The sequence below is a fragment of the Phoenix dactylifera genome, chromosome 2 (genome assembly GCF_051530095.1).
Source record: "Phoenix dactylifera cultivar Ajwa chromosome 2, Ajwa_hap1_PhDact_Kaust_v1.1, whole genome shotgun sequence".
Lineage (NCBI taxonomy): Eukaryota > Viridiplantae > Streptophyta > Magnoliopsida > Arecales > Arecaceae > Phoenix > Phoenix dactylifera.
Window position 1 is genome coordinate 32,288,998 of NC_143191.1, and position 23,978 is coordinate 32,312,975.

A 23,978-nucleotide genomic window follows, 5' to 3' on the forward strand; every position below is an offset into this window, starting at 1 on the left:
GAGTTATATGAAATGAGCACCCGTTTTTACAAAAAAAAAAAAGAAAAAAAAAAAAAGAAAGAAGAAGAAGAAGAAGCACTCAGAAGACTCTTTTTCGGACTCCAGGACTTACGTATAGTACACACTCTTTACCTTTTAAGTGATCATGAAAAAAAAAATTCATATATTATTCTAAATAATGTTTGCAATTATATAAATAACTTTTAGGTATATCCTATTCTAATACTATGCCTGGCAAGGTCACCAAGTTTTCGCATTTAACCATCTCATCAGAATGCTTGCATAAGTTGCATTTCAATTAACCATCACATCAGAATGCTTGCACAAAAATTTCTACAGAAACATATTCCATTTTCTTTTACTTCTCTTTCTTTTTTTATGTGCATACTTCTTTTTTCAAATATCCCACCATCCAATATTCATCACGACCACCACCAGCAGCAGCAACCTTCATCACCATCATCATAAGCACAATAATGGCCTGTCCCTCTCACGCTATCCCGTTACTTATGGAGTACCCAAAATAGAAAGCTACCCCGAGCCAGTTTGATCAGCATAGCATACATCCCTCATGCACCTCTCGTGACACTTTAATTGAAAAATATAAGTGAAAAATAAACATCAGCACAAACCCATCTATTTATTAAACAAGTTAAAATCTTATATCTAAATCCGACTTGTTTATTAACTAGATAATCCGACCTAAGCCATATAACTCATTTATTAAACAGACCAGATTAGGCTAACGGGTTAGATAAAATTTTAATAGATTAAATAGATTTAAATGAGTTAAACAAATTAAACTGTTCAGGTTAAACATATCAGAAACAGGTTAAGCAGGTTTTATAAAGGTTAAATAGATTTTATATAGGTTCAATAGGTCGAGTAATGATCCGATCTAATTATTAAATCGTTTAAAGATTTAAACCTGAACCCAACCTATTTAACAAATAGGTTTAGATGGGTTGACCCATTTATGATCGAAACCGTTCAAGCCCAAACCCATTTAAAATTGGTTGTTTGTGAGTCAGATTGATGGGTCAGGCCATAAATTGCCATCCTTAGGTAAAGTAGAGGTGGAGGTTAGGGTTCCAGATGCAAATCTTGTGGATTTTCCCGTCTAATACTTGATCTCAATAGTTCTCACATTCGGAGCATCACTACTCGGGGGGAACCCTGGAACTCCGGTACCAAGCAGATCCCATTGGCAGTTCCGGTCCTCGCAAGATAAGGCTTCTTTGTTTTCTTTATGAATATTCTGTGATACAGAATGCGATTGCTTTAAGCGTGCTGTTTTTGTAGGATTGTACCTCGTGATATAGCCATGGTTCTAATAGTACTTGTGATGTTACCAATCGAATCAGCAATTCCCTGAAACTATTGAACAAATGCATATTGGCATCTCCCCATGGCTAGAGATTGCTTAAAATTGAAGGAGATGGAACGAAAAAAGAAAAATGGTTGCAGTGTCAGATAGACCTTCCAAACTAATCTACAACCTCTCTTCTTCTCGCAACATTGAAGGAATGAAGAAGCTTTTTAGCTAGTTTGCGTGTTTGTCAGACAGAGAGATTCAACCCTGGCATCCTAGAAGGTGAAGAGAATTTACACTCTTCAACAATGCATTCCAAATGACTAATTCAGATGAACAACATCAAGTATTTACAGAGGAAGAGAGGCAGGCAAAGGGGAACGGAGGAATTAGGAATGCTTCTTTCCCATAGACTTTAGCTCCTTCCCCATCTTAACCTTCATGTCCAAAATCTTAACAATTCTCTAATTTTAAAGGAAAAACACCAAAAAAATTCGTGAGAAAGTTCAAGCTATTAGATTACCAAAATTTTCTCCTGATATTTAAACAAAATGCCCATTAATACTTCACATGCATGAACTTGCCAGGGTGACACTTATAGACAACTACAATTACAGAACTGACCTGAACTAAAACTGAACTCTTAATTGCCCAAAATAAAGGAGGACCATCAAACCGCTGCGACTCCTCGGCCATTCCCATCTATCAAACAAAACCTCGAAGGCTTGGGCACGAAGTTCCTCCTCCTGCATGGTTCTTGGCTGGTTGGTCTGATGATTTGCATGAGGAGGGCCCTCATCGACCTCGCCTTCGCCGCTCCCTTGGACTCCACCGAGCCTGAGTGAGCCGCCGAATGCTTGCCGCGCGCGCCACCCCGATGCAGCTTGCACCGGAATGACCCGGGGTGCGTCGTCGGCGAGCAAAGGCAGGACCGAGACGGTGGGTGAGGCTTGGTCGTAGATGAAGAGCTTTTAGGATCCATGGATAGATTCTGTTGGCGTTGAGGTCCGACTTGAGATCGAGTTTGAGGTTATCCTTGTTCATAGTATTCTTTTTTGTTTGTTTCTTTGTTTTGTGCTGATCCAAGGTGGCAAAGTAGTTCTGACGTGTGTTTTTGTCGCTGTTAAAACACTTGTTAACTTGTGACACTGTTATCAGCTTATCATAATTGTAGTGCTGGATGTTCAAAAAGGAAAACTGAGAAAGAGAAGAGACGCCAAAAGCAAAAGAAGAGTGAGGACTAGTCCATGACATTTGCTTTTGTGCTGGCAAAGAAGGAAGTCCGGAAAAAGCCAGCACTTTTGTTGCAGGGAAGCATGAAGTTTGTGTCCCCATACGTTGTGAGGTTATTATAGATTAGTTAACAATTTATGGACAGACTAATGAACAAAGTTACGCCTTCTTTCTGTGATTTTAACGCAAATTTAGCATGTTCGAGATTCTCGAAAACTCGAATGAATTATCAAAATCAAAACAACTTGGTTCTTGTTTTTGTGTCTAAATTTAATTCATGCTTATATTGTCCTTTTTTTTTTGTTTTGAAATCATGGTTATGTTGTCAAAAACCTGTGATATTAGCTCATTATTTGGCATATAATCAGCTGTCCAGAATGATGCACTTGATGCACCATGGCACCAGGCTTATTTATCTAAGTTAAATGAGAAAAAATATACGAAAATCAGAAAATAAAATGCGAGGACGTCTAAAGAGTGGAAGATTCACGTATGATTATTACGTACGATATCAATATCCAATCGATAATACTGCACTAATTTTTTTTTTCTCCTGCTTGAACGTTACGATGGTACTGAAACCTATTTAAATCTACGTGGTCCACCAAAAACTTCATGACGAAGTTATTTCCATCTGGAAGGCATGCAAGGGCCCTCTCGGGAAACAAAGCAATGGTCGGAGAGGCGGACGTCGGGATGTGACCTACAAAATATTATGTGCTTTTATTCTTGTATTGTTTTTTTTATTATTTTTTATTCTTTTTGTCCGTCACAACGAGTACAAAAATATAGCTATCTATCTCGGCTCACCCATCAACACTGAACTTTTTTTATTGTTTTTCTGGGTACAACACTGATGCTCTTCAAAAAAACTCCAGATTTTGGAGGATCCTCTCCTCTCATCTCGTTTGAATTACAAAAGGTAGAAGAGTCATTGAAGGAAGTGAGAGCCAGTTTGATTACAGCTGCTTCCCTTCATTGTTCTGGAGTAAAGGTTTGTTCCTTTTTCTTCCAGCATGACCCAAAAAACCAAAGCGGCAAGCTGACCAGAAGCAGGTCAAATGTCTTTGGCAACATGACTCTCTTCCTCCAAGAAGTTCAGAAAGTGATGAAGTCGGATAGCATAGTATATTTAGAATAGAAAGAATTCAAGACCAGATGGAACCGGCAATTCTGCAGTGCGAGAGTATATGATCCAAAGTTACCAAACCAGCGTTACAAGAGGTGCAAGCAACCATCCAGATTTGGACCCAACTTCTATAGAAAAAATACTTCCTCACTTGGTGAGATCACAAACTCAACTAAATATGACCAACTAAGTGTAAGTTTACGACTACAAATTCTATGAAAGCTAGTCACCACAAATACCAATGTTAGACAAACAAAATGTATGGACCGATTCTAAGTGGCAAAACATTAAACAGCTCAAAGGCATACACAAGAGACATAAGATTTAATATGGTTCGGCATATAGCCTACATCTACAGGTCATGCTCCAATCAAACTTCCACTATAATAAACAAATTACAGTAATTTCTACTCAAGTATCAACATATATCACTCGAGCCAACACAATCCCCAAAAAGAGAAGAAGGATAAGAATTACCTCATGACCTTGAACAAGCCAACTTCAATACCAAATCTTTCAAACAATTTATTCGAAGAAACTCTAATACACCCTTGAAAACATAAGCTTCAATGAGTATCAATGGACATAGGAGTAGGACACACAAGCTCTTCCTAAGCCCTAGCCGCCTTTCCTCACAAAGAGCTCTGATTTTCGTGCTTTTGTTTTTATCTAGAAAAAACAGCACCCAGGTTTTCAAGTTGGGCTTAAAATGACTTAAAGAGCCCTCATGGGCTTGGACCAAAAGGAAAATAGCCAAACCACGTAGCAACTTCTTCATTAATACATCTCTTGCATCCAACATGTTTTTGAAACCCAGCCATAGGAACACTTTGATCTTTGCGACCTTGATCAATTCCATATTGTTGGATAAATGGTCAACCAATCTAGCTTTCTTTTCAATTTTCCTTTTTACTCTTGTTCCTGCAATGTCCATGAATCAGAGAGCTAGCAAGCAAATAGACGGGGTCTCTCCCTGATTGATGAAATTTCAGCTTTTTGTCATGTGGATGGGATCATATTCTAATCAACATAACAAACAGATTTCTCATTGCATCTCCATTGAGAACATGCAAATGCAAGGTTGGTGTATATACAAATCACAAAATGCCAATAATTAAATAAATATATAAATACATGGTAAGGCTATTTTTTCAATGACACTTTTTTTTATTTTTTTGGAATGAACGATGACAAAACAGATAGTGGATTTGTACATGTACTAACCATATCATTTGTATATATAACTTCATGATCCACCCTCTAAAATAAAGGGAGTGCCTTTATCAGCAACATTTTGCAATCATTGCAGGAATAAAGAATGGCCAAGCGTTAGATTCCAAATCCTCTTTTGAATATTTGAGTATAGAAATTTAGCATTTTGCTCTGTAATCCCAACACCCATTCTATTTTTAAAGAAAAGCAATTAGATGATTATGTGGAGGACGCATGATTCTTTCTCATTAAATCAAATGCTGTCATCCCTTTTCATTGAACATGGGCTAAGGCCCTGTTTGGGGAAGCTGTTAGTAGTATAGCTTTTGGAAGTAGAGCTGTCTGAAGTAGAGCGTTTATAAAAAACTGTTTGCTGTTTAGGAACTACATTTATAAAGTGCTGTGGCACTTTAACATGTATTTGGTAAACAAACTGGAAAAGTACTTTTGTGTGACAAAATGACCATAAAGGACATTACCAGTATTATACAACAGAGCATAATAAAATATAATATGTATTAATACATAAATATATGATATAGTATAATATTAATGTAATATAATATAATATTATTATAATATAGTACTATAACATTATGTATTATAGAATAATAATTTAATATAATATTAAATTATTTAATATAACATATCAATGTATTATGATATAATGTAATATAATATTATATTTATAGAATAATACAATAATAAATATATAAAATATTATAATTATTAGTGTAAATTAATTTTTCATCCTTCTAATAATCATTTTTCTCTCTAATAAATTTTCTAGTTAGATGATAAAATTGGTTAAATAATTACTAATATTATTTATTTATTTATTTATTTATTTAGATCAAATTATTTGCCACTCATCCATTATTTTTCTTTTTATTTATTTTATTTAGTTATTTATTTATTTATTATTTTATTTTATTGAAATATAGAGGGGTCGCCGGCCATAAGTAGTGGCCGGCATGGTGGCTGCCACCATGGGCAACCACAAGCTCCCAAAACAAAAAAAAAAAAGAAAAAAAAAAGAAGAGGAAGAAGAAACAGTGATGGCGGTGTTGAGAGGAAGAAGAAGAAAGAGAGGGAAAGGAAGGAGATGGGTGAGAGAGGAAGAGGCGGGATGAGGGTTTTGGGAAAAAAAAGTGAGATTTAAATGGGGTATTTTGGTCAAAAAACAGCTTCCTGACAAATCTGAAAACAACGTTTTTGGAAAGCTCCAAATTGGAGCTTCTCCCCAAAAGCTGTTTTCAGCTTCCCGCAAAAGCTGAAACAGCTTTTTGAAAATTTTACCAAATATCATTTTTTATCTGAAAGTGTTTTTGAAGAGTCAGAAAGTACTTTTTGGCCCTCCAAAAGCTCTCCAAACAGGGCCTAACCATTTTAATATTTTGTTGAGATGTTTTCTCTCAAATTTGTTTTTTCTTTATTTAAATTGTAAGGCTACCTTCGTGACTGTAGCCAAAGAAGTGATTGACGACCTCATTGTTAAAGAAGAAACGAATCAAATTATTATCTTCCTTTGAGCCTATAATAATTGCAAATAATTGAACTCGTCCTTTTTCTCTTCTCATCCACGAGCGAGCAGTAATGCAGCACCTTTACATTAATGGCAGCATACAACTCCATCCTTCTGTTCGTTTGTTAGGAAATTAAATAGCAACGCCTACTTCTGCAAATGGGTGACCGAAGTGATTTATACTCTTTTTTTTTTTTTTCTTTCTTCGGTTTATGCGATCCTTATCCTCTCTCGCTGATGGGAAAATAGTAAAGATCGATGCCTTGGACTACTTAAGAATGCTTTCTCTTGCGGAGGTGTATGAACTGAAGTTAAGGAACAAACAAGGAATAATTGCTTGCCATGCTTGTGAAAACCTCCTCTCTCTCGGGCATGGATGGACTAGAAGATCAGACAGCATCATAGAAGCTCACGTAGATGTGCTTGCTGTCTCGGCCTAGGCCATAGTAGTTGTTCTGACATAAATCTAAAAGCATGTTTGGTTTGAAAAAGTTAGATTTGGAATGAGAATGGGAACGAGTAAATTTTATTTTAGCCATTTGGTTAGAAGGAGTCCAATTCTCATTCCGATTCTAGAGGAGATAGGAATGCACCAATCTTTCAAAATGTAATCCTTATGCTCTCCTAGAATTCAAATTCCATTTCGATTCCGATTCTGATTCCAATCACAAATCAAACATGCCGGAGGACACGGCTATTCCGATTTCCTTTCCAATTCATTCCGCTTCTAATTTCGGCCGCGAACCAAATGTGCTCTAAATATCTGCCGAACAAAGGAGCAATCTGCTAGCTGAGGAAGAAAAAGTCCATAGCGATATAAACCGTAGCAACCCTTGACTGCCACCATCATCCGGACATAGATGTTCAGAGTATCAAGATCCATAGTGGTACATATCTTAGATTCAGATACAATTGAAGCACTGTATACATAGCCCCACCATGCCTGAATATGAAAGAAAATAAATGTCTCACTCCTAAGGAAGGTCTGTACTTGAGAAAAGAGAGCATCAAAGCAAATGGTTCATCAGTTGGGAATAAAGTATCGCTGCTGAAAAAATTATCATCCAGAGAAAATGAGCCATCCAACATTTGTAATTTGTATACAAACATCATTTGTAGGGGATTTTGTTTCAGTTTTGCTCTTTGTCCTAATCTGAAACTCCAAGATCTGTGAAGTTCCCTATGTCAAACTTTGTCGTCTTTCCTTATTATTTCAACACCATGAAGGCTAGGACATTTGAAGGGTTGGAAACCATGGTGGCATGAGCATTTAGAAACCATGTCGTCTTTCCTTGTTATCCAGCATCAAGGCACAAGATATGGTGGCTAAACATTTGGAATCAACAGGATAGATTGATTCTCTATTTCAAACTTCAACACCATACCAGCAGGTCATGATCTCTTATCGCTTTCCAAACATTTATAATGACACCAAAAGAATTATAGGTCACCAAGATTAGGATATGATAAAACCTACTAATAATAAGCCTCTAATTCTTAATCATATGGTAACGAACTTAAATGTTCATGCTCCACCTAGACTTGAACAAATGGCACGCACCCAACCTACCTCAGTGTGACTCTTCATTTGTGCATTCTATAGCTCAGCATTTCCTCCTTTTAAACGTTAGGCCGTCAACTTTTGCTGAAATGAAAAATGGAAAAAAATGTTAGGTCGTCAAATTGGATAACATGAACAAATATAACACAAGAAACAATAACTCGAATCTGTCCTTATACTTTGCATTACCTATAGCATCATCTATCCCCTACCAAACTGTACCATCTGTAGATAACATCATGGATATTTCATGAGACAACTGTAAAACAGAAGTTGAGAACATCAAACTATAGATTTTATTATCAATTGCATAATCACAATCAATTATTCACGCCTATGAGTTCAACTAAACACCTGGGTTCAACAGAAGGTGGAGAGTAAAAGTAAAATAGTTAACAACCAACACCTTTCACAAGGTAAAAGTTTTCAGTATCAGGCCTGCTTCTGTCTGCTAACATGGAGTGCAATCCCATTATTCCTCTGATTCTAGTTGTTCCTTTCTCTTTCAACTGACCACAATCATCAAGTCGGTCTGCTTGGATCAATATTGCACTAGCTAACAGAGTTAATTGACAGATCACCTGGAGTTTTTCTCTCCTTTTAACCATTCTTGCCTCTCTGCTTAACAGCTTAGACTCCACACAAGATAGAGAAGATAAACACAAACTTGATCACTGTCTTTGTAGTGTATGAAACATGTTGAATATTTAATTTATCATTCTAATTGTGAATAGAGTGCCCTGACTATTTTACATACATTTCTCCATTCTTCAAAGATGCACTGCATGCCTGAACCATGCATATAAACTGCTATCAGTTTTTTTGTTTCGGAATTTAGAATGATACCTGAACCCCCATCTCATCGCTGTTGCATCTGTGCATGGTCGACCTGTCTAGGCTATCTTGTAGGGCAATCCTCCTTCAGCACATATCGGCTCTGCAAATTAAATTCGTGTTAATTCAGTTTTCAGTTAAACCAATTATAAGTCTATTATTTCTTTTTTTTTTTCCTCCAGTAAGAGAAACCAAACAATAACTTGAACTTGTTAACAAGGTAACCTCTTGTCAGGGATTGCTCACAAAAATTATGAAGCTCACTAGGGAAATGCCATCCTGTCAACACATGAACAGTTAATAATGTCTTTGTGCTTCTCTGTGCATCAAAGCAAGCGTACCCACCCTTATTGACCTCCTTAATAGCAGCATCAGTTTTATATTTGTGAAACTACAAAACTAATGAATTGGTTTGCAGCAATAAGATGGATTAACCATGATCCAGTATCACCATTCTTAGCAAAGCAAAAAATTCTTTGGCAATGTTCCACGGCATATGCAACTCTAATTATCTGCCAAAAGTTCCAATGCTGTTAATCAACTCTGTCAAATTTGTCAACTGCGAATAATAGCCACAGAATCTTAGACACACAATCAGAAGGATAATAGCAGAGGCTCCCCTAAGACAATCTTGTGGAAACAAATTCAATTGCCTGCAAAATTGTTCATTTATTGATTATAAATTATAATCATATCATGAGGACAGCCAGTGCTTGTTGATGTGGTTATCAAGATATGCTCCAAAGTTTCCACTGCCCCACACAAAATATTGAGGGTGTCAATAATCTCCAACTAACTTCAGGTAAATAACTTCACCAGTAGAAGTGGTTTAGAAAACCTTTGTTGGTGATGCCATTAGTGGAAATGGTTAATCCTAGACAATTTTGGTGTCATGTCTTTTCAGCTAAGCTGGTAGCATACGCCCCATCATTGCTATCTATCTCATCAAAGAATAACTTTGAATCTTCTTATCAATAAAGGTAGAGAATAAACTTAAAGCAATCAGGTATCACAAATCTTTTTTTTTTTGTTTGAAAGGATCAGGTCATCACAAACCAATTGTCTTAAGGGAGCAATTTAACTAGTTTCCTAAAGATGGAAGGAACTCCATATTGTCCTTTATTAAACGGTTCTCTTGTGGCTATTTTCTGAAGCATAACATTGTGTGACTCGGTCTCTATTTCTTTTTTCATTTTATCTTCCTCTTTAATCTAAGCTATGGACCATTGTTTCAAGAACAAAAAGAATTGGCAACATGTTGGACACTTGGATAGAGTATGCATGATATAGCTGGTTAGTGCAAAATGAATACTAAATTGCTGGGCTGAGGGATCACCAACGGGTGTATTTTTGTATGGTTATGTTTAATGGTGGCGTGGTTACAACATGATTTGGGACATATAATGCAATGCATAAAACAAAGATTCAGAAACTAGCACATGGTGTGAAGCTCATAGCTGATGGTAAGAAGCCCGTTGTTTCCACTCTGTAGTTCTGAACTCCTGCAATGCATCTTTTGGACTTAAAGGCTAGTAAAGAAAAATCAGCATTCTAAAAATTGGCTTTCAAGATCCAGTATTTGACCAGAGCTTAATGCATAACTTGATATATAAATATTGCAATAACTACAATTAAGAGATAAATTCAAGCTCTCATTGGTGGATGATGCTATGATGTTCCCAATTTTGTTGACAGTAATCTAACTAGCTTAGAGACGTGTAAATTTTATGAAAAAATATTGAATATATGATTTGAAAGCTAGAAAACCATTATATCCACCTGAATTATGGAGCAGAAATCAAGCATAATGGAACAGTGGTGGGACTTATGCAAGAGAAGGAATACACCACACAGGATAAAGGTTCCAGCAACTGGAATCTATCCAATGAGCACCAAGCTGCAAACATGATGAAGTAAATAACCAATTCTATAATATAAAATACGAAAGCGCAAAAAATACACAATCATTGAATAGCAAGTGGCTAATGGGAAATCATCTCACTTACAAATAGACAACGAATTGCATTCCAAGTATATATGGAGACCATTGTAATAAATATCCCAAAGCAATATCATCAAATTAGTAGACTGACCAAACGCTGCCTAGTAGAAAAATTGTAATTAAAAGCAATCATCTGCAGAAATTAACAGCAAACAAGCTTGGTCATAGGATATGCACACATGCTTTATAAGGAAATATTCTCTCATCTTCACCGGAAATCCAAATAGAATATGAACACACTTTAGGAAATGAGAAGATATATGAACAAGTGAAGAGTCTGTTGTTCATATACAGAGTCCAACTTGAATCTTCCTGGAATTGTCTGATGTGCGAGAAGAAAGGTCATCATGGATGTGTTAAGCACTGTCATGGGTCCACCAATCTTACCTTGGATGGTAGAAGGAAGAGAAATCATACCTTCTTATGATAGGTCCTAATTAGAGATGGAGTCGCACGGTAGAAGAGAAAGAATTGGTAGACTACAACGGTGAAAGCGAACCACCGTACATTCAAATAAAATAACTCTCTTTGGGTGAGAGAAAATCCGTGTAAGACAAATGCTCTACTTCACGTCCCCAATTCCAAGACAGTTCACTCCATTAAGTACTTCCTCCTCCCTCCCCACGAGAGACCAACCTGCGTGCATGGCGTTGAACCGCTTCCCACGTCCACGGCTTCGTGCCAAGTCTATGTACATGGCTTTCGCTCCCTGTTTTGAGCATCTCCCGCTTCCTCCATCATCGCGGCAACTGAACTATTCTTCCTCCCGCTCCCATCGCGACCCTCTTCCTTTCCATGCGACCGAACTGCCCTCCGCTCCCCACGGTTCCGACGCGGTGGCTGCCATGCGTGGGATATGGTTCAGAGACGGGTTCGGCTTCCAGGCTCGTCGGGGTCTGGAGCACCCATCATCTTATCAGCTACCAAATTATCTGAGAACTTCCGAAGATTAGCCACCATGATATTTGACTGGCTCGAAACAAAATTCAACAGTCGAAATGCTACCATGAAATTTCCGTTGTCCCGTGTACAAAACAATGCATCCAATGCTAGATACATTCCATAAAATATAAAAAATATCGCGAAAAATTAATCAAAAGAAACCCTTAAAAATCGACTAAAACAACAAGAAACCAAGATTTCAATTGCAGAAGAGCTCTCACAGCCCGATTATGTCGATTGCTGATATTCCAACCGCCATTGTAACTTTTGAAGCTATTCAAAGGGTCTCTCCTTTGTGTCCGCCACTAACAAGAATTGACTTCTGAATAGGCAAGATGGAAGGAGAAAGAAGGTATATCAAGAGGAAATACTTCTGAACAAAAGAGGGAAGATAATGAGTGGAAGAACTCTTCTTTCATTTCTACTGAAAAAATACTATACATTACATGCATTGGATCACTATTTATAAATAGAGCTCGGCTACTGTACACAGATGATGAAAAAACCTATCAACTAATTTAGTTATCCTAACCAACTAACAGAATTCAGTTGTTAGTTGGCTTCCTCTTTGTCCACATCAGCTCCAGCTCGACTCCAGCTCGACTCCAGCTCCTTGTAGCAGTCCACGTCAGCAACTATGATGATGTATCAGTGGCGTATCAGATGCATCTACTGTAGCTGGAACAGAGTGTTAAACTGAACACCTGAAGCAGTGAATTAACAATGTGCACTTCATGACTAACTGGTGTTCAATACTCCCCCTCAAGAGGAGCAGTAAATGTTATGAATGCTCATCTTGGATAGAAGGAAAAGAAACTAAGTGGAGCTGAGAGGTTTGGTGAGAATGTCTGCCAACTGAAACTAGGAACGGACATGCAGAGTGCGAATGAGTCCGGATTGAATCTTCTCTCGAATCAGGTGACAGTCCAGTTCGATGTGCTTCGTCCTTTCATGAAATACAGGGTTAGCAGCTATAGCCAAAGCTGCTTGATTATCACAAAACAATAGAGCTGGTTGATGCTGTGGAACTTGGAGATCAGCCAAGATGTATTTAACCCAAGTTACCTCACAACATGTAGCAGCCATTGCCCGATATTCTGCCTCTGCTGAAGACCTTGAGACAGTGAATTGTTTCTTAGATTTCCGGAGATTAATGAGTCACCAAGAAACACACAATATCCTGTGAGAGACCGTCTTGTTTCTGGGCAACCAGCCCAATCAGAATCTGAATAAGCATTGATATTCAGTTGAGAGGATGATGGAAAAAATAGACTTTGGCCAGGAGAGGCTTTGAGGTACCTCAGCACCCGATGAGCAGCATCAAGATGGGACTGATGTGGTTTGTCCATGAACTGGCTAAGAACTTGCAAACAATAAGATAGATCAGGCCTTGTGATGGTGAGATACAAAAGCTTTCCAATGAGGCGTCTGTAGACACTAGGATCAGCAAGGGGGGAGTTTGCATCTCTAACCAGCTTTAAATTTTGTTCGATGGGAGTTTTGGCTGGTTTGGCACCAAGAAAACTAGTTTCTGAAAGTATATCCAGTGTGAATTTCTGTTGACATAAGGAAATACCTTCATTTGATCTTGCGACCTCAATTCCTAAAAAATACTTGAGCCTTCCTAAGTCTTTAATTTTGAATCGTTGATCTATAACAGTCTTCAGATCTTCAATTGCAGCAAGATCATCACTAGCCAATATGATATCGTCAACGTATACCAAGAGAGCTATGAATGATGAATCAGATTGCTTTGTAAAGAGGGAATAATCTACCTTAGACTGTATGAATCCAGTGTCTAACAGAAATTGAGAGAGTTTAAAAAATCATTGCCTAGAAGCCTGCTTCAAACCATAGAGGGACTTATTTAGTCTGCAGACCTTGGACTCCCCCTTACCAGCAAAACTGGGAGGGACCTTCAAATAGATTTCTTCATTTAGATCACCGTGAAGAAAAGCATTGTTCGCATCAAGCTGATGGAGGTGCCATTTGTTTACAGCTGCAACTGCAAGCAAAATTCTGATAGATGCTAACTTTGCCACTGGTAAAAATGTTTCAAAATAATCAAAGCCTTCTTGTTGAGTGTATCCCTTAGCGACTAAACGGGCTTTCTTACATTCCACAGTGCCATCCGAATTGAATTTTATTTTGTAGCACCATTTGCAATCAATGGCTTTCTTGCCGGGTGGGAGATTCGTAATAGTCCAGGTATTGTTTTCTTCAAGAACATCTATCTCTTTTGCCATTGTTTCCCTCCATTCAGGACACTGAACAGCATGTTTGTATGAGGTGGGTTCAACCTCATTGCTAACAGCGAAAGTGAAGGATTTATGAGATGATGAGAGCTTACCGTAGTCAAGGAAATGGGCGATGTCACACTCAGTACCAGTCACCATGGATTTTGATTGTGGAGCAGAGGAATTGGTGGCTAATTGACAATGATATTGTTCAAGATAAAGAGGGCGTTTTCTGTTCCTAGTTGACCTTCTAACAGGCTGAACATTAGGCTCAGAAATGGGTTGTAAATTTAAGTGAGGTTCTATTGAATGCAGAGAAGGCTCTGAAAGATATTGAAGAGGAGAATTAGATGGGATGGATGAAGTAGGAGTGTGTAAATGGGAATCCGAAGAGGAATACACATCAGGAACAGCATTCGGAATTACACAATGAGAATCTGTGTATTCGGAAGTTAAGGAAGGAAGCTGCTTAAATGGAAAAATATTTTCATGGAAGACAACATTCCGAGAGATAGAAATGGACTTGGACTGCAAATTGTATACCTTATAACTTTTCATTCCGTAAGGATAGCCAAGAAAAACAACAGGTTCAGCACGGGAATCGAATTTACTTCGATGTCGTGTGAGGGTAGAGACATAACATAAGCACCCAAAAGCTTTGAGATGATCATATGTAGGCTTTGATGAAAACAGGACTTCATAAGGACACTTGTTTGACAACAAAGGAGATGGCATTCTATTAATAAGGTAAGTGGCTGTTAGAACACAATCTCCCCAGAATTTAAGAGGGACATTCGATTGAAATTTTAACGCCCTTGCAACATTCAGAAGGTCCTGGTGCTTTCGCTCTACTGTGCCATTTTGTTGGGGAGTTTCAACACATGAGTGTTGGTGTATAACTCCTTTTGTAGCAAAAAAATCTTGAAGATTAAATTCAGTACCACTATCAGTACGTACAGCTTTAATATTGGTACCAAATTGATTCTCTACAAGGTTAAAAAATGATTGTATGAGTGACCGTGTTTGTGATTTTGAGTTCATTAAGAAGACCCAAGTCGACCTACTAAAATCGTCAACTATGGTCAAGAAGTAACAAGAGCCGTCATATGATGGAATTGCAAAAGGCCCCCACACGTCACAATGAATGAGTTCGAAAGAGGACCTGGTTTTATTCAATGAAATAGGAAAGGATAGCCTATGTTGCTTAGCCAATGGACAAACCATACAATGTTGTAATTTGAAGTTTGCTATGTCAGGGATGGAATCATGCAAAAGTTGCATCCTAGATGAAGACGGATGGTTTACAAGCTTTACAATTGGGCAGAAACTGCATGAACAGATGGTTTACAAGCTTTACTTTTGTTTGACTCTTGATCTTGAACTATGTAGTACAAGCCACCCTTCTCCTTAGTCAAACCAATCGTTGTCCAGGTGCGTAGGTCCTGAATGAACAGGTAATCAAATAAGAGGATTAAACAGCATGGCATCTATTTAAGTAAGGAGCTGGATGAAATCAAGTTGAAAGAAAATGAAGGAACCACCAAAACATTGGTGAGAGTGATATTCTTTGAAATCTTCACAATTCCTGTATGTGTTACGGAACAGAGACTCCATTTGGAAGCTTAACAAATGTGGAAACTACAGAGGTAATTGCTGTTAGCATAGAAGTTGAATGTACCATGTGATCTGTCGCACCAGTATTGATTATCCACTGTTCAGTGTGTGTAATGGAAGCTGAAGCTAAAAAATGAGATGTACCTGCCATGTTGAGCCTTGAAGCTTCTACTTTAGAGGTAGAGGCATTAGATGATGAGACAGCTGAAGCAAATCCAGGATTTTGAAGATTTGTGGAACTGTTACTGTGACCAGCGTTTGGTGAAGATGAAGGGCTGATCAGTGCCAGTAATTGCTAACATTGTTTCACTGTGAAAGGAAGCTGCGGAGCATCAGTGAATTGCTTTGACCCATTCTGAGATGATGCTTGATTCACAGTGATTTGAGATCCTCTGTTCTTTAATTTATACCCACGAGGATATCCATGTAACTTGTAGCATCTTTCTTTTGTGTATCTAGTCACCCCACAGTGACTGCATACAGGTCGTTCCCTTCTTTGAAATTGATCTGTACCAGCTCCAGATTTTGCAGAAATTGATGGAGCATTGTCATAATTTGTTTTACTCAAGAATGCTGCTGTATTCATGCTTGGATTAACATGAGATGTGATCTCTCTTTGTTTCTCTTCTTGTAGTACAAGTGAGAATACCTTATTAATGGAGGGAAGAGAGTCTATCAAGAGAATCTGACCCGAATGTGTGAGTAACTATCATTTAATCCCATTAGGAATTGCATCGTACATTCTTGGTTTTGATACTCTATTAACTGTTTCATTGCTCCACAAGAACAGATGGGATTTGGTCTATAATTCCATAACTCTTCGCAAAGACCTTTTAGTTTGGTGAAATATGCGCTAACACTGGATTGATCTTGGGATAAAGAAGCAATGGACTTTTGAATTTGAAAGATTATGGGTCCATTGCTTTGTGAGAACCTTTCCTGTAGATCACTCTAGATTTCTCTAGCTGAATTGATGTATAAAACACTATCAGCTAGCTCCTTTGAAATTGAGTTGAGGATCCATGAAGTAACTATGTCATTACATCGAATCCATACCGAGAGTAATGGATTGGATGGGTCTGGTCTGGGAATTGATCCATCAACAAATGCTATTTTATTTTTTGCACTTAAAGCCATCTTCATTGATCTGCACCAGCTTGAGTAATTATTCCCATTGAGTGTTTGTGAAACCAAAATGGTACCTGGATTGTCTCCATGGTGCAAGAAATACGGGCTTGATTGATCATCAGACATGCTTGGAGGAGAAGATGAGTGAAAGGAGTCGGCTGCAGCGTTAGCCATTGAAACTTGCTCTGATACCATAACAAGAATTGACTTCTGAATAGGCAAGATGGAAGGAGAAAGAAGGTATATCAAGAGGAAATACTTCTGAACAGAAGAAGGAAGATAATGAGTGGAAAAACTCTTCTTTCATTTCTACTGAAAAAATACTATACATTACATGCATTGGATCACTATTTATAAACAGAGCTCGGCTACTGTACATAGATGATGAAAAAACCTATCAACTAATTCAGTTATCCTAACCAACTAACAGAATTCAGTTGTTAGTTGGCTTCCTCTTTGTCCACATCAGCTCCAGCTCGACTCCAGCTCCTTGTAGCAGTCCACGTCAGCAACTATAATGATGTATCAGTGGCGTATCAGATGCATCTACTGTAGCTGGAACAGAGTGTTAAACTAAACACCTGAAACAGTGAATTAACATAGTGGACTTCATGACTAACTGGTGTTCAATAGCCACCAAGGCAAAAAAGAGTTCTTCTCCACCAAAAGCCTCGCTGCCGATCCTCCTCGACGATATACCTTCTTAATGGAACCAAAACTTATTGTTTTCCTCCGTCTATAATGTTCCATCTCAAAAATTAGATCAAAATCGCATCTTGCTAATAAAATCGTGCTCTTCTGAGTTCTGATCACAGTTCATCGCCAGCTCCAAGAAGACGCAAAACGCCTCCTTTGACTAGAAACTGGACAAGAGAAAGCCAACAGAATCGAGAAAGGAGAAGAGGAGATGGTACTTGATATGGGTTTCGAATGGGGCCCAAAAATAGCGAAAGAGAAGAAGCGAGGAAAATGAGAAAACCTTGTGTTCTGTGGAATGCCATGCCTTTCTCCTTCCTCCATAATGGGGTTAACTCCATTCAAAGACCTTCTCTTCTGGTCCTATTCGTAAATTTTTGCTTTTTTTTTTGCTAAAGTAAATTTTTGCTTCTCTGGTCTTCCATGGACATTGTATTCTGGAGGTTTACGTATGCTCGTCGAATGACCGGCTATAGTCAGTGCCACCAACTGTCGATGCACACTAGGGTTGGGGGGGGGGGGGAGGAGATGATATACAAAAGCTTCGAATTTGAGAGTGCGAAAGAGAGAGAAGTGACAGGGATTTGAAGAGGTTGAAAATTGGAGGCAATAGTTTATTACACTCTAAACATAAGGGGTGATGGGAATATTTAGGATGGAACTTTTTTTTTTCTCTTCCTGAAAGGTGCAAGATATAATAGTTGTGCAAATAAGATTTCTTTTCGGCAAGTAATGTTCCTGGGGATTAGTGTCTAATGCAAAAATTTTCACACACACTTGCGTGCTATATATATGTCAGAAAAGATGATTATCAATTCATCATGCATCTATTATAGAATGGAATAATTCTTTATACAAAAAAAATACTAGAAGAATTATAGCCTAATGCTAGCATTTTGCATTTTTCATTTGTCATAAGTTATAGGTGGTTAATGATAACAAATACTTCTCTCACCAAGATTTATTACAATATAAACGAGTTCAAAAGAAAATTTTGTATGCTCTATCTTCACATACTTTGTTTACTAGTTTCACTAAAAATAACTTAAATGTGCTATAAATATACTGTTCATATTGGAACAAGAAATGTATACCATAGAAATATATAATTTTTCTTTGAAACCTTATGTTTTATTGATTGATTAAATTTCATTGGTTAAGTTTTTAAAAAAATCAGCATCTCAATGTCTAGTTAATTTTGGACAATAAATAATATCCGTATACGTAGGAACAAGAAACTCTTTTCTTTTTTTTTTGTGGCACAAAACAAGAAGCTCTTCAGTAGCAGCACTAGCATCCTTTTTTTTTTGGGTGTATGACGCCAATGGCTGCAGCATACCGCTCCGAAGTCCGAAATATATACCCCTCTGGTCGTCTGGTGACCAAAGGGACGTCCGTATGCATGATAGAGTAAAATAACGGACCTGATTTATTATAAGCGTCAACTTAAGTTAACGAACGGCAGATCATATGTACGCGTAAACAAATTTCTATGCACGTGTCGTGCCATCGCCTCATAACGTTTCAAGCGCGTCCGCAAATAACGTCACTGAATCACTGCGTCAGTATATTAGAGGGACAACCTCCGATTTCCGATCGGTTCAAGATCCAATCCTTCCTCAAAGAACCGGGGAACCGCCTTGGCTTCGCTTTCCGGCGACACTCCCCTCCCATGGCTAGGCGTGAGATTGACGCCATTCCTCTCTCTAGATTCGGCGTTCTCGTCGCCCAGCTCGAGTCCATCGTCGCCTCCGCCCCTCAGCAACCCCCTGATGTGCTCCTCTGCTTCGATCTCCTATCCGAGCTAATCACTGCCATAGAAGACGAGCCTAAGGTCAGTTCTTTCCCATTTGGTCCTTCTAGTTCGTTCTTGATCTCTTCTTGATCTTTTGTTACCCTAAAAATTGTGCAAGATGGCATAGATTCTCCGAGCATTTATTTCAGATCCTAGGTTTTCGTGTCCTCGCTTGCTGCGTCATAGGTTTCCAAGATTTCTTTCATCGGTGTAGAGATTAGGTTTAGAAATAGCAATTTGGTGGTTTTTGCACGCCAGTTTGGCAGTTCTTGATGCGGAAGATGGCGTAAATCCTTGAATCCTGGATTTCAGGTGGAAGGTACAGTTCTTGCGGTTTTTTCTTGAATAATATCGGAATTCTGGGGTTCCTCTAGGGTCTCTTTCATTCTTGGTCTGTGAACACGAAGATGGCAATTCTTGATCTTTTCAGATCCACGCCACTGCTCTGGTTGACAAAGATCTCAGATACGCTGTAGTCTATACCGTTCAATTTCACAAAATTGGCTAGTGGATTTGTCTAGGGTTGAAGTTTGCAATGCAAGAATTGGGATGTGTAGGGTGGAAGGCTCCTTTGCGCCCCCCCCTGCGCGCATCTTAATTGAATTGCTGTTATGACCATGTTGCCTTGTAGGTTGCTGATGTGAAATTGCAGCTTGCCTTCACCCATATGATTTTTTACTTTTGTTGCAGGAATCTATACAACAGTGGCAAAGGAAGTGTGAGGATGCTCTTTTCTCTTTACTTATTTTTGGGGCTCGTCGACCTGTCCGGCGATTGGCATCATCTGCAATGGGGAGAGTTATTGCTAGGGGGGATGGTATTTCCATATATTCGAGAGCTAGCAGTCTCCAAGGATGGCTTGCTGATGGCAAAAGAAGTGAACCCCTCTCATGTGCAGGTTACAATGCCAAAACCTTAGTTGATTGAGTCTTGGGTTGCCAAAAATGGTTATTGTGTCAGAAACTTTAGAATCATAGCATTAATTTATACTTTTATCTTCTTGATTTGTAGTTCATAGCATTAATTTATACTTTTATCTTCTTTTTATTTTTTCCATTAGTCGATGGTAAGAATCATTAAAGCGATGCATTTGTTTGATAGGATTAGTATTATACAGATAAAAATGAACTTGAAAATTGCCCTTAGTAGTGTAGGTATGAGCATGAGTGAAGAGGGAGTTTTCATAATTTGTGAACATAAAACCTCTGCTATGTCTCCACCCTTACACTTGTCCATGCCCATTGGAAGGAGATGGAGCTATACTACAGCATTATGGTGAATGCCATTTTCTTGTGGTCAAACTGAAGTAGTGTTGAAATCTAGAGCAGCTGACAGGTAGTGAGTTTTTTCTGATCATCATAGGGCATGTGCAACGCACATTGAGAACTTTTAGATCCATGGTTGCTTTGCATTCAAGATGTTGAACTTTTATCTGCTCATTTGCTTGTTAAGACAATAGTCTCAAGTGGATAGTTAAGCAAAACTTTGACATCTATACATAACCAGTGTCATGAAAATTATAATCAACTCTATTAATAGCTATGGAACTCCTCTCTTCCAAATGCTGCTTATCTCATCCATCTTTCAGCACGATTGCATCCACTCACTTTCTTATTATTGAATCTAGATTTTCTTTTGATAAAACCAACTTTAAGTAGGCGTCATTCAACCATATAATCAATAATGATGAGCTTTCAAGCTATTTTTAGGGCAAATTGTTACCATCTTTTTTCAAAACATATAATATAAGGATAAATGTTCATATACTTTATAATTCGTGTTTGTCACCATTTCACTTTTACAATTGTGCTACTTGTGCGCTATGAGTTTTACATTTTTTTTAAACAATTGTTATTGCTCTTTAGCTAACCATAAATAATTTCACAATTGGAATCTTCAGAGTATCAAATACAGTTATGATATCTTTTATTATTATAACTAATAGATTTTGTGAGCTACTTGAAGCTTTAAATATTGCACCATATGCATCCATACCTTTAACCTAATAATATGGATGGAATTATCTCCATAACAGCAAAGACAACCCAAATGACTTCCATTGAAGCAACCAAGACTCTTGGATGCACTTTCTATTTAAGAATGCCCATGAGTAGCATTTCAATAATTTTCTAAAAATATCGTGAATGAACAGATAAAGAATTTTAGATAGTCACTATAATAGACCATGTACCCAGCGAAATTAATTTGTAGTTGGTTGGCATAAACTACCAGGCCCAATTGGGCTGCGTCATCATTGATGGATGATGACATGGTATGGTAATTGTTGTTACTTTTGCATGCCATTACTTACAAAGTTATATTATTAGAAGTGCTTCAATGATCATATAAAGAAAGCATTTAGAAGAAATTTAGAAAAATATCCTTGCTAAGTAGAAATACACATGTGAATCAAAATACCTATGTAGTATTTAATTCTTTGTTCTATGAGTTCTGACTAGGAAAGTGCACAACCTACGTCTACTCCAGTTTGGTCTCTCATAATCATAGTTTGCTGTACTGGTCTGAACTGGGTGGTGCGGGGCGTACTGACACTCAGTACGCCGAAAAGACCCCATACCGTACTGTATTGTACCAATATAATGCTAGTGTGGTACCGATACAAGGTTTGGTACCGAGATGACGAACCTTGCTCATAATAATATATAAGGATATGTTGGTTGCCCCTTATAATAGATATTTTACCTGGGCATATGGTTGAAGAACGGCAAGATGAGATGCGCTAAGAGGGACTAGCCATTTATATTGATTCTTTCTCCATATAACTGCCCTATCGACATAAAGACCCTGTTTGGATGCTGGTCATGAGCTAGCCAAACACAAGCAAAAAGTGACATTTGAAGTTTATCTAGTCAACACCCCAAAAAGTCACCAAACCCGGTTAAGTACATTTTATGGGGGGAGGTGAAATATGTCTAACTATTGGAGCTCTTTCTTCTCCCTTTCTACATTTTCTCTTTTTCCACAACTTACCCCAACGTCAATCAAACAAGGGATATAGATAACTGAACAAGGAATGGTTACTTGAAGCTCAAAATATCTATTGCTCAGTTAGATATTGGGCATCCAAATAGGGGCCAGGTGGATTTTTTATGGTTACTAAAAACCTCATGCAACGTGACTTGTCCTTCCTGTGCAACTACTTTATCTTAAATAATGTTTATTTCCTGACCCATTATTGGTTTTGGGAGACTCAAAAAGAAGTGAAATTGTGTGTGTTCTGGGAGAAATTCAGCAAGAAGTGGAACCTGACATACATGGCTGGATGAGTAACATGATTTTGTGAGGTTTTAGCTGCTGTTTTTAACTAGCTTGTATGTATGGTTATGGGCCTTGCCATTGCATAACCAAACAATCCATTAATTTGTGATGTAGCACATGATACACCTAGGCATTATACTAATTTCGTGACAATATGGCACGGGAGGATACAATATGGACCACTATTTTAAATCATCGCCCTTCAAAATGTTCGTGAATGACCATAGAGTGATCTGCTACTAGTCATAAGGTGTCAAGAAAACTAAAAAAAAAAATTATTTTTGTTTTCTGATTTAATTTGTTTTTTTAAAATTTTGATTGGAACCTTTTCACGTTATCATCTAGTTCCTTTCACTTCTTTTTGCTAAGACTGGGCAGAAAAATGTATCAAGCTTTCATGGGTGCCCCATTTATGTGGAACTTGATAGCCCTATCTATTCACATATTTCAACATTGCATATTTTGGATTGTATTGGATGAAATTTGAAATTTACATTAAAATACATCAATCCGCAACAACCTTAGGGCCGAAAGTTGGGATTGATAAAACTTATCCTAGTGCTCTGCAGTTGCCTTACTATTTATTTACTTCAGAATCTTTCACATATGCTACCATGACCATTATTATGGCTATTTATTTTGTACTCTCCCTTCTTTGAAATTAGAATAGTCTAAAAATATATTTGGAATGTAAATAACATGACAACGTTCTGATGCCCTTCTGCATTCCTTTGCAGTGCCTTCTTTTAGAATTGATCTTATTATGTTTTAATCGGATAAGGTTCCTTGATGTTGTCATTGTGCTGAAATATTTATATTTTTATAATATTTTATATATGCATATTTTACTTCTGTATTGTCTGTTTTCTTTGTAATGTCTTGTAGGTGCTGCACAGTGCTTGGGCGAATTGTATCACTTATTTGGGCGTAGGATAACTTCAGGTTTGGTAGAAACAACCAGCATTGCGGCAAAACTAATGAAGTTTCATGAGGTAATATTTTTAGGGGTTTTTCTCGCTTTTTTTCTTTCTTTCACCAGTAATCATTCTTTATCTCTTCATCTGCTTTTGGCAGCATATACCTAGAGTATCATTATCATACCCACAATTAATTTCCATTTTTATAAGCTTTGATTTAAAAATTGTCAATGTAAAATGCTAATTCTTTTGCACTGAGAACTTGTGAATGCTATTGTTTTTTTTCCATTTTCTTTTATTATTATTATTGGTTTTATTGGTAAATGCAGTATATATTTTAATTAAAAATGTTATTTTCATTTGCGAACTTTTCCTTTGGAATATGCTATATCACAGTCCTTTTGTTATAAAAATCTGGTGGACTGTTCCTGTTTCACTTTTCATGATTTCCCTTGAATATGAAATTTAGGAGATGCATGGAAATTTTGCTGGCATCATATATATTTATAACTTTGTGATTTGGGGGTTAAATTAGGCATTCCGACTGCTGTATCTGATACAA

The 23,978-nt window shown here is 37.7% G+C and overlaps 1 protein-coding gene across 8 annotated transcripts in view; it reads left to right on the forward strand.

Annotated features, from left to right (window-relative positions):
• Positions 1 to 18,978: 18,978 nt before the first annotated feature.
• SWEETIE (HEAT repeat-containing protein) overlaps positions 18,979 to 23,978 on the forward strand; it is a 68,952-nt gene continuing 63,952 nt past the window's right edge. For 4 of the 8 annotated variants that reach the window (XR_015975327.2, XR_015975326.2, XM_008803802.5 and 1 more), the window contains exons 1-3: positions 18,979 to 19,259; positions 19,911 to 20,118; positions 23,385 to 23,491. Coding sequence is in view for 4 of the 8 variants with exons in the window: in XM_008803802.5 (XP_008802024.2) it covers positions 19,098 to 19,259; positions 19,911 to 20,118; positions 23,385 to 23,491 (477 nt within the window). In the remaining 4 variants the exon portion in view is untranslated. The remainder of the gene's footprint in view (positions 19,260 to 19,910; positions 20,119 to 23,384; positions 23,492 to 23,978) is intronic. The other 4 variants (XR_015975324.2, XR_015975325.2, XM_039129480.3 and 1 more) reach the window with 1 other exon arrangement.